Source organism: Neolamprologus brichardi, chromosome 18 (assembly GCF_056152115.1).
Source record: "Neolamprologus brichardi isolate AB-2024 chromosome 18, ASM5615211v1, whole genome shotgun sequence".
Classification (NCBI taxonomy): Eukaryota; Metazoa; Chordata; class Actinopteri; order Cichliformes; family Cichlidae; genus Neolamprologus; species Neolamprologus brichardi.
In genome coordinates, this window is record NC_142121.1 from 5,231,830 (window position 1) to 5,246,228 (window position 14,399).

General features: G+C 39.5%; 1 protein-coding gene across 1 annotated transcript in view; it reads right to left on the reverse strand.

Moving 5' to 3' along the window:
• The window catches only part of ranbp9 (RAN binding protein 9), a 29,275-nt gene that overhangs the window by 2,434 nt on the left and 12,442 nt on the right, over positions 1-14,399 (reverse strand). Inside the window, exons 6-13 of the mRNA XM_035916333.2 lie at positions 11,071-11,255; positions 7,640-7,752; positions 7,037-7,145; positions 6,344-6,498; positions 4,784-4,937; positions 1,813-1,934; positions 1,506-1,657; positions 588-699 (exon numbers count right to left, since the gene is read on the reverse strand). Coding sequence (XP_035772226.1) covers positions 588-699; positions 1,506-1,657; positions 1,813-1,934; positions 4,784-4,937; positions 6,344-6,498; positions 7,037-7,145; positions 7,640-7,752; positions 11,071-11,255 — 1,102 coding nt within the window. The remainder of the gene's footprint in view (positions 1-587; positions 700-1,505; positions 1,658-1,812; positions 1,935-4,783; positions 4,938-6,343; positions 6,499-7,036; positions 7,146-7,639; positions 7,753-11,070; positions 11,256-14,399) is intronic.

Sequence of the window (14,399 nt, forward strand, 5' to 3'; positions counted from 1 at the left end):
TGCAGTGCTTGTTGGACAGTCATACAGCGTCTGGAAGTCATTTTAATTGAATGGATTTATTTTCAGATTATTGAACTGAAAAACTTCAGGATCTGCAGAAAAATTGTGTTTAAAGAATGTAAAGAATTTCTGAGCTTAAAAACATTACATGATAATCAGAATCAACATATCAACATGCAAAGGACAATTTGATATATGGCTAAAAAAAACAAAACAAAATAAAAATCACTGGTGTTTTGGAAGTAAGTCACATTTTTCCAGCTCACTCAGAATGAGAATACCTGCTCAGTTCTGCCTTCAGCTGGATAGCAGGTGCACTGACACCTTTATCTTTAAGGTTAGTTCACCTGGATTTAAACACATGTCCTGGTAATACGCAGTCCCTAAGATATGCTGCCTGTCTGTCTTAAGATTTCTGCAGCAAACCACATGCAAAAGTTTTTAGCATTTATCACAATCTGAGTTTTTTTGCTTCTTTTTGAGATTTGGGTTACCCACAGTCCCCATCGATCTCTTTTATCCTCCTACATCCAAAATGCTAACTGAAAACTGTAGACTGCATCATGCACTGCTCATGGCTGACCCACCTAATATTGCACTGTTGAGAGTGGAGCAGACCGGCTCTCTCTGAATGGCGTCCAGCTGGTATCCGACTGGGCTGTTCCACGGGTCCGAGTAGGCCAGCAGGCTGAATGCGTCCTGCAGCAGAAGACGGGAGAGCAAAGTGATCACACCACAGCCCATCGCCTCGTTTCACCTGCTTTGTTACGACATGCCGTAGCTGAACGTTCTTTGTGTTAGCATTTCAGCTCAAACAGAATTTTCCCACAGTTTGACCCGTTCCTTTAAGAAAACTGAACTGACTGAACATTTTAAAACAAATATATTACATCATGACTGACTGCAGAGGTCACAAAATCTGTTTTTGAGCTATACTTTCTCCCCTTAAAAAAATAAAATAAAAAAATGTTAATACTGAACATTTGAGGTCATTAGTATAGACATCCTTTTGGAGAGACTGAAAATGAGCCCCGTTATCTCGGATTTTAAATGACAAAACCTCAATCCCATCTATGACATTTGCTTTTTAATCCTTCCAACTATTGTTGCCGTCACAATTTGTTTAACTGGATCGAGATGTCACTGAAAAACAGACTGAATGCTCATATGCTAGGATCATCAATGTAGGTACCTGCCAAAGTCGAACACCTTCACCATCAATTTGCTCTAAACGAGACCAGAATGTAGAAAATGAGCACCCCTTACACTGCCTTTGATTTGAACCTGGCTCATTTTGGCATTTTACTGGGAGCTAGTACAAACAGATAACATCTGAAGCTTTTATAAATATACAGTACAAAGGCAGGCATATTTTTATGTGAAGAAAATGGCTTAAATGATTGAATTCAACTGTAAATGCCTGAAATACAAACACACAAGGTGAACAGACCCCACAAAAACAAACAATATAAACCAAGTAAGCAACTGAGAGATTTCTGTGTTACCTTGAGCATCTTTTTGTTAGCAGAGTTCTTGCCGCACTCACGGCGGAGGTGTTCACTCATGCTCTGGAGCTCCCTGCCAAAATGGATCATTCTCTCGATGGCCGCCTGGCTTCCGCCGCACAGCTGCCTCTTAGACTGTGCCGACTCCACCTCTGTAGAGTCGATTCAAAATGAAAAGAAAAGTGTTTTTAAGGCTGCGTGACACGCACAATGTGTGCATGAAATCTTGAAGAAAGGCTAATAGAACTATAACGCAACATCCAAAATCTCAGATCAAGTTTCTTATGTCTCCACACGCTCTGCTCACCCATGTCTGCGTCACAGTCGTCAGGCTCCGTGGTGTGTTTGGAGGTGCCATTGAGAAAACCATTGGAAGACGATTCTGTCACTCCGTTGGTGAAGTGATCGACCTCCATATCCACATCATTACTGAGAGAAGACACGAGAAACTGTCAGCAGCTTCTACAGGTGGATACTGTTTGGATTTGTAGAAGCTACTTTTGGCTGGAATCCAACCAGCAACCTTTTGCTTGCCAAGTGAATGCATTAACACACCACTGGAGGCACTAATATTATACTGCTCTGATTTAAAATCACTGCCAGCACAGCTTCTATTTAAAATTGATTATTTATCGATAGTTTTATGGCTTCCTGAGTGATTTCTGTCTGCGCAAGTTTTCAGCATTAATGCAACCATTACAGGACGGACACGATTTCCATCTTTAGTTCTAACAAGGCTCATAAACATCAGAACAACACAATTAATACTAACAGCTCTACATTAAACATCTATAGGATTCACAATAGCTCATTTTTACTTTTTTAAAGTAATTCCTATCCCTAGGGACCAACATCCTCATCACATAAAACGTCTAAGGCCTAGACCTATCCAAGTTGTTGGGTTTATTCCCAAGTTCAAAAACTGTGGAAGTGCTGTGCTTCTTAATTCAGATAAAACTGAGGTCATTGTACTCGGCGCTGAAAAGCTTAGAAATATGGTATCTAACCAGATTCTTACTCTGGATGGCATTACCTTGGCCTCCAGTAACACTGTGAGGAACCTTGGAGTCATTTTTGACCAGGATATGTCCTTCAACGCACATATTAAACAAATATGTAAGACTGCGTTCTTCCATTTGCGCAACATCTCTAAAATTAGAAATATCCTGTCTCAGAGTGACGCTGAAAAACTAGTTCATGCATTTATTACTTCCAGGCTGGACTAATGCAATTCATTATTATCAGGATGTCCAAAAAACTCACTGAAAAGCCTTCAGTTAATCCAAAATGCTGCAGCAAGAGTACTGACAGGGACTAGAAAGAGAGAGCAGATTTCTCCTGTTTTGGCTTCCCTTCATTGGCTTCCTGTTAAATCCAGAATTGAATTCAAAATCCTGCTCCTCACATACAAGGTCTTAAATAATCAGGCCCCATCTTATCTTAATGACCTTGTAGTACCATATCACCCTATTAGAGCACTTCGCTCTGCAGGCCTACTTGTTGTTCCTAGAGTATTTAAAAGTAGAATGGGAGGCAGAGCCTTCAGTTTTCAGGCCCCTCTTCTGTGGAACCAGCTTCCAGTTTGGATTCGGGAGACAGACACTATCTCTACTTTCAAGATTAGGCTTAAAACTTTCCTTTTTGCTAAAGCATATAGTTAGGGCTGGACCAGGTGACCCTGAATCCTCCCTTAGTTATGCTGCAATAGATGTAGGCTGCCAGGGATTCCCATGATGCACTGAGTTTTTCCTTTCCAGTCACCTTTCTCACTCACTATGTGTTAACAGACCTCTCTGCTTTGAATCATATCTGTTATTAATCTCTGTCTCTCTTCCACAGCATGTCTTTTATCCTGTCTTCCTTCTCTCACCCCAACTGGTCGCAGCAGATGGCCCCGCCCCTCCCTGAGCCTGGTTCTGCTGGAGGTTTCTTCCTGTTAAAAGGGAGTTTTTCCTTCCCACTGTCACCAAAGTGCTTGCTCATAGGGGGTCATATGATTGTTGGGTTTTTCTCTGTATCTATGAAGCGCCTTGAGGCGACTTTTGTTGTGATTTGGCGCTATATAAATAAAATTGAATTGAATTGAAAATTGAATTTCGTGCCGCCATCAGCCTACACTGCCCTGTCCTCTGCAATAGATTACTTCGACAAGGAGGTAACAAAAAACTCCTGTCTGTTGAGTGGAGCGTAGAATATTAAAAATAACCAATAACCAAAAATAACAAATAGTAACCAGCATGAATAAAAATAACTGTCTGAAGTGTAAAGGCACATGTTTCTGATAGATTGTTGAATCTGGTAAATTATCCAATCACATCACAGAAAGTTCAAGGGAAGAAATTTCTCCTCGATGAAAGCTGGAAACCAAATTACTAAGACATGTGACTTTCAGTCCCTGAGAGAAGTGATGCCATGAAGATTCATTAAAAAAAATATTTGAGAAAAAAAAAACCTACTAAACTCATTATATTCATTTTAATGTCTAGTTTGAACCATCTATGAACATTATCTGGTCAGATAATGTTTAACAACAATGGTTAAATAAATACTGGATAAATATTTTAGTACATCTAAATATTTTGAAGCCCTTGTAAAATTAGATTTTTATAGTTCTTGTCTTAAAGCTTTTGTGAGCAAGAAGGCGGGGGAGTGAATGTGAAAACTGTAGTTTGTTTGGTTTCATATGCCGTTTAGTTTCATATTACTAGGCGTCTGGTTAGCCTTAGTAAAAGGTTGTGGTTTGGATGCCAGGACACGTGGCTCACAGGACCAACACCCACAGATGCTTTACGTGTACCTCTAAGACGCCGGCAGCTTTGACCTAACAGCAGTACTTGAACCCCTGAGAACGAGGACAGACTCACTAATGACAATAACATTTGGAAATTAACAAATACATTATTATATTGCATACTGATGTAATGTGTCCCACTACAACACATAACCACTAATTAGGAAATATAATTTTGATGCTTGTTACAGAAAGAAATATTTACTATCATTTAATAATGAATTCATAATTGTTCAACTCTGAATAAGAAAATGGATAAATGATTGTTATAAAGTGATGCTGGCTTATTTTGATTAAAAGTCTAAATTTACTGTTAACTAGTTTAGATGAAAAGAATTTGGGGGGTATGGAGGAAAAGTTAAGGTCACATGATGACCATGTTGACATCTTTTAAAGTCAAATTGTAAAGGTATGCTGGTTAAAAAAAACTCAAAACCAAATAAACGCCTCCAGCTTTTACTGCTGTGTGAGTGCTTTGTTTCCATACCTGGTTATCGGCTGTTGGCTGCGACTCCCGTTGAGGCTGATGTCGGATGCTGGGAGGGTGGAGCCAGAGCCCGGGGGGCAGGGCTTATGACTGTGAGGGGAGGAGCTGTGGCTCTTATTAGACGTCACACCATTACAGCAGTTGCTGTCAAACCCTGCAAATAAGTTTGACATATTTGAAATGATTTCAAATGTTCTTAAAGTGACAGACAAAACTCCAATTCCTAAACACAACAGAAGTAACGCATCCATTCTGATGTGCTCGCTCGCAGCTGATTTCCAACCACTAACCATAGTTTGCTTTTTACATGCATAACAAATGACAGTAACTCACTTTTATGGAAATACATCACATACACAAAACTACAATAAATATATTTAAAACATACAGAAGAATGACAAAACAAAGCAACAAATAAGATGTTTTGTTGAATAATAATGAAACAAACAATGACTGAAAAAGCCTAATGCTCTGATTTGAAAATTTAGATCTACTCTGTGTGTGTGTGTGTGTGTGTGTGTGTGTGTGTGTGTGTGTGTGTGTGTGTGTGTGTGTGTGTGTGTGTGTGTGTGTGTGTGCATACATTTAAATCATTCATCACTCCTTCCTACTTTCTGCTAGAGTCTTATCTATGGATAAATTGCTCTGGGGCTAAACTGTTTATAGCATTTATAGAATTGACACTCACATTAAACTACAGTCTACATCTTCTCCACAATAGCAAAAGTTCACATGATCTTGTATCACTCTCTCTAACAAGTCACAATATAAAGTGACAGGACAAAGCTGTAAAGAACAAAAACAGAAAGCCAATAGTCTAATTTTATATAGTATCCCCTCCTTATCTTGTCATTAAAGAGCTCCACAGCACTAACTGGCAGTGGTGTTAATAGTCATTTGTTCAGTTTTTTATTGTGTGCTTTGCACAAATGCTGCCGGCAAATGTGAGCAGAGTGTGTTGAGTTGGAGCCAATAAATTATAAATATTTAACATTTATTACTGCAACTAAAAAAAGAAGAAAAAGGGAGAAAAAGGCTTCACTGGCAGTTTATTGGCTTCACCATTACAAAGAAGAGAAATGCATTCACAGCCTGTTACCTATCCCATTTTATTTCATTGAAAAATCAATGAGGTATTTATGCTGCTTCAGATGCTTAAAGGGCATAAGAAACAATCACACAACGGCAATGTGTAGTTAACGCTCCTGAAGAGACAAGTCAGTTGCCACACGTGCTAATGAGATACAGCTGAAAGTGATCAGCTGGTCTCCGGGCAGAACAACTCACGACTGGTTCAGGAGATCCACTCTTTTCTATTAAATAGTAATATAAACACTGTTTTGTATTTTTGTTGCACCTTGCTTTTAGAGGAACATCTGAGTGGTGGGCTTTAGTTTGTGCTGCAGACACAGATTCAAACAAGGGTGTAGAGATGGTGTCTGTAAGCTGATGTATATTTGTGCTCATATTTTTCCCTTTTATTTGCCTCTGGCCTCTTTTCCCCCCAAAGATAAGTGAAGTTTTCACACTGTGAATGATGTGAATAATGTTGGACTGTACCTGTGAGGTAGGGCTGGGAGCTGCTGGCTTTGTGGCTGGGGCTGCTGAAGGGCCGGGGTGACCCGGGGTAACTGTCCTGAGACTTTGGGCTGCGACCTCCCAGACATCTCACCTCGCTGTCTGTCCCGTTCACCATCTCTATGAACTGTCTCACCCTGGGGAAAGATGGAAAGAGGTGAGGAAAGATTAAAAGGGGGGAAAACAGAAGGGTTAGGAAGGATGGTATGAAAATAAAGAGGTGGAATAAGGTGAAGAAGCACACAGAGCAACAACAGATGGAAATAGAGGAAATAAAGAAAGGGATGTAAAGACAGGAGGACAAATTTTTTAAAAAAGTACTTAACTTGGTATTTAAGTATAGAGCTACATATGTGAAAGAGAGTAGTCGTTCAGCTTAGAGAATTAATAAAAGGGCAGGATGTTTGATTCCATCCAAGTTGTGCAGTGAAGCCATTTTCAAAGCAATGCAGGAAATCTTATCGTATCTTAAAGGATATCTTATCCCCTTTTCTTTAAATATAATTATTGAATAACTCATTGTCTATAGTGAGGCTATGTGAGGGTGCGTGACAGATAAAAGGGTTTAGATTATGGCTTTGTTAACTTTTCCAATAATGTTATCCATCTAAATAAAACAAATAAAACAAGTGTAAACATGTAAAACATACATTTTATATGCAACCATGTTCTTACTTGAGCATGAAGAGAAGGTCTGGGTTCCTCTCCAAGAGGTTGGGGTACAGCTGCTGGGTGGTCTCAATGGCTTCACCCATTCTACCCGACAACACCAGCTTCTGGATTTCTACAAACCAACAGTGAAATCACACATGAAGGTTTTGAATGCTACCGTTAACAACCTCCACCTCCAGTAAGAAGGGAGGGTCATCCCAACATCTTTTTTATGATGGGCTCCATTAGGTTTACTCTGCCTGTAGTTGCACTTAGATACATTGTTGCATCTGCAAAAACAAAACAAAAACGAAAACCCCTATACGACCCAATGTTACTGTGTCACTTCTCCCTTATGGTTTCTGATGATCAGGCTCCTGTTCAAGTACAGTTTGTATGGGGGAAAATGTGTATATCAAATACACTGATGTTTAAATTCAAGAACTGTATACTGTAGAGTATTAGAAATCAACATATGCTGGCTGACTGTGTCTCGCAGAGAGAAACCATACCAACCACTTTGGTTCCTTTATGATTTTTAAATCTACAAAAACACCACATACTACGACAGTGTCAACTTTAAAAATGGGGAGTAAGAAATAGATATAGAAATATAGGAGCACTCACTCTGCCGGTTTTTGATGGAGGCCAGCTCCTCATGCACGGCCTGATCGGTGGATTTGGCGAAGGCTTCAGCTGTGGCGCAATAGCTGTGGTGCACCAGGTAAGAAGCCACCATCCTGATGAGACAACGAAAAGCAAAATACACTGATCAGACAAAGCAGAAGCAGATTTTCTACAATAACACTGCTTTTAATGTTTTTATTGCTTTCATTATTTGTTAATGATGCCTCAGCAGAAGTAACATTAATTGAACTTTTCTGTCAGGACAGAAAAAAAACTGGTTCAACTGAGTTGATTTTGAACAGGGATGTACCACAACAAGTGAGATAAAGCAGGTTTTATTTTTGGCCTGATTACACCCAAATTTCTACAGCACCACTACACACAAATGTCTCTTGAACTGCTTGTATTTCAGAACTTGGACCACAGCAATAGCATAACAGAGTCTGCTGACAGCCTCAAGCTGAAACAGCTACTATATACAAAACTAAAGTTGAGTTTGTTTTGTTGTTTTCACTGTCGAGACTGAACTTCAACTCTACGCTGGCCTCATTTGTGTAGCTTTCTCTGATCCGTTCTTTCTATCGCGTCACAATTTTGCTCACCAAGTTAATAACTCAGCCTAGGAAATAAAATCCTTTTGTGGTAAAGGCACAATCAGTCACAATCCCTCACTGCGCAGGAAAACTGTGGGCTGTGGGCACACCATTGTGGTAAGGGTGAGGGGAGGGTGTCGAGTTAGAACAGGAAGTCTGTCTGTACACCGTGCCTCGCAAATGAAAGTCGGTTCATGTTTCTTTTCACTTCCAAGTGTGTTCAGCTGTTGGCCTTTCCGCTTTCTTCATCTGATCACTCTTTACTTCTCTAATGTCCACAAACCTGAAAGACTAACTTGAAATTACAAACACTTAAGTCTTATTAGCCAGAATGACCCTTTAAAGGTAACCCACTATGTTTTTTCTTATTTTCCGTCAGATATAAATTTGTTACAATGATCAGTGCAGATTTTAAACATGGACAATATTTTAAATGAGGTCAGTGTGTGCCCAATAAATCCCTGTGAGGCATAAGCTCAGGATTCAGGATTTGCTCTAAATGCTTCGTTTCGGACAGTTCTTTTTAAAATTATTAATTCTTAGCTCTGTCAAAAAAAAAAAAGAAAGAAAGAAAGAAAGAAAGGGAGGGGGGCATCCTTATGTGCTCATCTGAGGCACAGAAGCTATGCTCACCTACTGTTCAAATTCTGTTTATCCAGGGCAGACAATAGAAAGTTTCCAGGTGCTACCGCAAGGACCAGGATAATATACATAAGGATTATTTTGAAATGTGAATAATGCAAAGCTACTCTGGCAGAGTTCAAGAATAAAAATATGCAGATGAATATGAGTGTATGTGTCTGACTTTTCATTAATCAAATTAGAGGCACGGCTAAACCCAAACGCCCCATTACTATGTCGATGACGAGTTCCCTCAGTGCAGCAGAGCTAAACCAAACTTCATGCTTCAGGCCGTTATATGACGAGACAATGCCACTCTCACCGGCTGATCGTCATGCTACCATTGTTCCACAGAGACAATACACTGCACTGGTGTAAGATCAGAAACTTCTTGGTTCTATTCCTGCCTGTGAGGCGACATCTGGATAAAGGAAATAAGTCCCTTTATTCAATCCCACCCCCAACTCCAATCCCCATCAAACGGAGTTTAAATCCATTCAGGACAAGTAATCATAGCAACAGAGAGCTAATCCTGCCAGGCCACAGCTTGAAGGGAAACCAAGCCCTGCATCTTTCCCTTCTGAATCACAGCTCCAGCTCTTCGATGAGGAGCAATCCATCTGGGCCTTGATGCTCTTCATGTTAGTAGTAGTCCTGTCACCTACAGCATCCTTCTAAGACTTTTTCATTTAGCCAATACCAGATGAACACTGTTCAGTCTACAATAACTGATCAAAAGCTCTGGATCCAACATGAATGTAAATTTCTGGTCAGCTGTCTCCTGTTCACGTAAGCATGAATTAGTAAATGATTGTACTGCTAAAACAGTCAGATAACAAGCCTGAGTGTGTGTCTGTGTGACATGAACACTGTGTGAGACCTGCTGCAGTCACCATAACTCTGTCAGTAGATAAGCAGTTAACTGCGACTATACGACTTGTAAAACACACACTTTCACACCCATTTGAACCAAGAGGAACTTTATACTTAGAACAAGTAATTCATGCAGCCACACCAACATCGCTAGCTGAACAGGAAAACAGAAGTAAGAGTTGTTTTATGTTACAACATTTATTTATTTATTAACTTCATCTGTGAAAAAACAGTGTGTGTTTAAGTGCATCAAAATAGCCAGCACTTAGACCCTGCAAAGGCGTTAACTTAGGAGAAGCAGGCAGCTGGTTTTATGCAGAAGAATACCTTGAGGTCACAAAGTCAAGTACTCCCTTTTCCTCCGTCTGGTCAATGTGCCGCTGGTACTACTGAAACAACCAACACTTTCAACCATTTATGGTCTAGTTAAAATCCAATCAGCTGTGAAATGTGGAGTGATGATGGTAATAACTCTCCGGATGGCTTTCCATGTCTGCTACAACTAGCTCTGCCACATTACATCAAGCAGTTAAGCAGAAGTGAGAGTTAAAGTGCCAAATCTGTACATAAATTACTTAACCGTGGAAGTCCTTTAATCCACACATTCATAAGCATGTGTGGATTTTAATAAGCAAACCAGTAAGATTGTGCTAAACAAAATGGTCTTTATTTCAGTGGACTATAAAATCATCCACCCACTTGTATCAGATATTAAATGTGTTGATTAAGACTTGCTATTCTGTATCCTGATAAAATTGTTAAATTTGCAGGTAAAATTTGAGATTTGACAATCCTGTAGAACAAAGAAACTGAACTATAACACCGTTCCTCATGAGCCTTAAATAGGTCAGGTTAGTCCCCTTTTATGTATGGAAGATGTCAGGAACATTCAGCATGGCTCACTCACACGTTAGGAGCCAAGTGGTGGTCACATCACATGGATAAAACTTTGGTATAGGAAACATATCCACAGATTAACTTTTCACTTCTCCTACTTGTACTTAAACTTCTGAAATCATAATAGGGACATCTATTTGGAGACCATCTGGCAGAAAAAAAATACAAAATAAAAAACAGCTTTTTAAAAATGGACATATCAAAATCTCTCATTTCCTGCAAAGTTTGTTTTCCACAATTTTTGCAGCTATTTCTTTTCCTGAGGGAAGCAGACTGAAGTCAATTTCTAGGTTATTCTTAACCTAAGAAGTCATCCTCGTGGCACCTTATCACTGGGCAGACATAAGTGAACAAAGCATGCCAAGTCTAATATTCCATAGTTTAAAAAAAATAAATGTACTTAGCTTAAACTACATGCAAATAATTTGAGCCTTCTAACTCTCTTACTTCTGGATCATGGACTGCCACTCGCCCTCGCGCTCTCCGATGGGGAAGCGGTCGATCTGGGCCTGAATTTTTGTCCTCCATTCTCTCATGTAGTCTTCAATGTCAAACACGAATGGGTGCTGCCCGAAGTTTGCATCCACCACCTCCCCTGGAGTCTGAAGGCCCACGGTCGGGTACAAGTTAGGCTGCAGCAGGGAGCGATAAAGAGAGGTAAGAGTGATAGAGGAAACGGAGTCTGGAATGCAATCTGGACAATTAATCAAAACAGGAAGAAACAATGAAGGGTAAAAACAGGAAAACGGAAAATCTCAGGAAATAAGCTTTTGTCTGCAATTACGCCTTAAAATGTGATTTTAGTAGCTGACAAAGCTCATACGTGGTAGGATGCTGACAGTGTATCTTCTGAACAGAGAGCTCAGCCTGTTTTCACAGGCGTCGTTTAAAAAAAGAAAAAGAAAAAGAAAAGGGCCTTATCGCACTCACTGACCATAATATGACTATCAGCTGATTGCTGAACTGACTTCATCAGAATTGATGACACTTCCAAATACTTTTGATTAATTTTGCTTTATAGACAGAACTAAAAAAAAAGTTCTGTCAGTCAACAACCCAACAAAGATCTTTTTGATTATTGTGCATTTCACTTCATTTTATGATTTTTTTTTTATTTTAGTTTGTCCTCCAATACATTACTAGTACTTCATAGTCCTGTTTATTGACTCTGTCCCACGTACTGCACTCAGCCTAGAGCAAATTCATTTCAACTGAAGACATAAATAATAAAGGAATACTGGTGGGTCCTCTTTGTCTTACAATTTGAAGCATATTGAACTGTGAAGGGGAACAATTAATATGATTTAATTATAATATAACTGGATTTTTCTGCCGATCATCTTTGACTGCTGTTCAATACTCATTTGATGCTATGGAGCATGTCTTATGGCAACATCTACCAATATACTACCCAAACTAAACAGCAGTTCTCATTTTATTTTTCAGCTTATTCCTGTTGTTACCTGTAACTTCATTAAAAACCTCATTTGTTTTTCAACAAGGAAACAGCAATCCCACGTGCTAACAGTGCAGCTCCCTAATACACAGTTTTGGAAAACTACTGATGTTAAACAAGGAGGACTCTACACTCAAACACACAATACATGAGTACAGGTGAATAAAAAGTAGAAAGTACGGGAGCACTGAAAGCAATGAAGCTCAATTATTACAGCCAAAGCCTTTCCAGAAACAAGTCTCACTCAGCTGGCATTTTAAAATGTCTCTGGGCACTTATTTTGAAGCAGCACCAGAGTTAAATTTCACTTATCACACAGCCAGAAAAACTGCAAGTAGAGAATCTGTGATAAAAAGCCACTGAAAGGTTTGCTGACTTTGGAACAAAAACTGTTTTAAAAAGTTTTTTTTTTTTTTAATTTAAATCCCTGATTTGGCAGACAGTAATCAGACAGAGCTAAATGAAAAACACTTAAGATTTGCATATCTGGATGTATTGTTCTACTATTCTACCAATCACCAGAGCTCTGGTTTAATCAGAGGCAGTGGTGACTGGTGGCAGGGCACATTCACTGTGTTGTGTTTGGATCGCTGCAAGTGTCTTTAAATTAAATTAAATTAATACCGAAATACCAAAATGTAAAAAAAAAAAAAACGAAACAAAAAAAGACAAACAACGAAAACTTTACAAAACACTAAACTTTTTTAGAGTTAGATTTAGGCTAGGAGTTGGGAATAACACCGCTGATAACAGCCCACATAAGAACAGCAGCACAAAGCTGTGTGTGTCTCTCAGAGTTGTCTTTGTCATGGTTCAATAACCAGAAAGGTCAGCTGCGTCGAGGTGACGCACTTCACTGCACAGCTCTGGAGGAACATGAATGTCTGGCTCACATCCAAGTCTGTTTGGCTGCTCAATGGATTATTGTTTTAGCTAAGACTCTTATTTTCCTTCTTCAATAACAGCCGGCACCCGTTTTCATTTGCTACCAACCAAGCAACAAGTGTCTCCCTAAACATCCCAACTTTGGTAACGTATGCAAGAATCCCACTGGAATCAAGACCCAGTGGGTGTGGAAGTCGTTCACATAACGAAGAATAGGAGCTGACCGTGTCGCCTTGTTAAGAAACAAAGGAGTACTCAAAACTCTGGTTCCATTTGAAAAAGTGGGCCATTATTCTCAAGTCTAGCTCCATACTCTTGGACGTTCTTGGTGCAGCTCCTTAGCTCGCCTTCCTGTCTGGTATAAAGGGCAAAACAAACAAAACATTTTAGCTCCTCCCCCTTTGGGGCAAACCATTTGTGGTTCACTGCTGCTTACAAACAGAAGTTTTAAACAGCAGGAGGTTGGGGCTTCTGTGCTCACAGCTGTATGCCTGAGATGGCAATATTACAGTCATCTCCTCTGTCTGACACAATACACAGCAAATAGTAGAAAAAAACAAACAAACCCCCTTTAAAACAAAAAAGAAGCATGAGCATTTGGCTCATACACTTATGTCCTATGTTAGAACTTTGGTCATGTTTAATATGTGAATTTGCCACTGTAATATGTTACAGACAGAAAGAACAGGTCCACTGTAAATAGTTTTTAAACTTTCAAGCTGCTTTCTACGGAGCCCCGCAGGGGACATGGGAGAAAAAAAAATTAAGACGGACTTTTGCGAGATCTCGCAAAACTTTTGCGAGATCTCGCAAACGCTTTAGCCGCATTCTTCGGACGCTGGCACGATGTGCCGGGAAAGCGGTGTTCCTCCCGGCTGTAGTAGGTCTCGACCTCCCGTTAGCTTCGAGCTAAAACTGCGGCTAAAACTTTTGCGAGATCTCGCAAAAGTTTTGCGAGATCCCGAGTTTGTTTTGCGAGATCTCGCAAAAGTCCGTCTTAAAAAATTTTTTCTCCCATGTCCCTTGCGGGGCTCCGTAGCTTTCCCCACTAAATGAAAGTGGAAAAATGTGTCAACATGACTCTGATGGAAGATCTGGATCAAACAGCAAGTTTACAGCAGCTTAAAAGAAACTTTTTTTTGAAAAATACTTTCTTCAGACATTTATTAAGCAGCTACTTTGAAGCATTATCAAATTAACTGTCACCAGGAGTGAACTCTGTGAGGAAAACAAAAAAAAACAGCTTATAAAGTCTGCTGACTTTGTTTTAAAAAGCTTCTTTCTACTTTGAGAGTCGTCCCCGAGATTTAAATTTAGGAGTCTTCCGTTTAATTTTTTTGGTCTAACCAATAAAATAATTAGATAATGTAATCAGTGCCACATAAGAAGCTTTTTATACACAGTAAAGATATTATTCCTGCTAATATCAATTTAT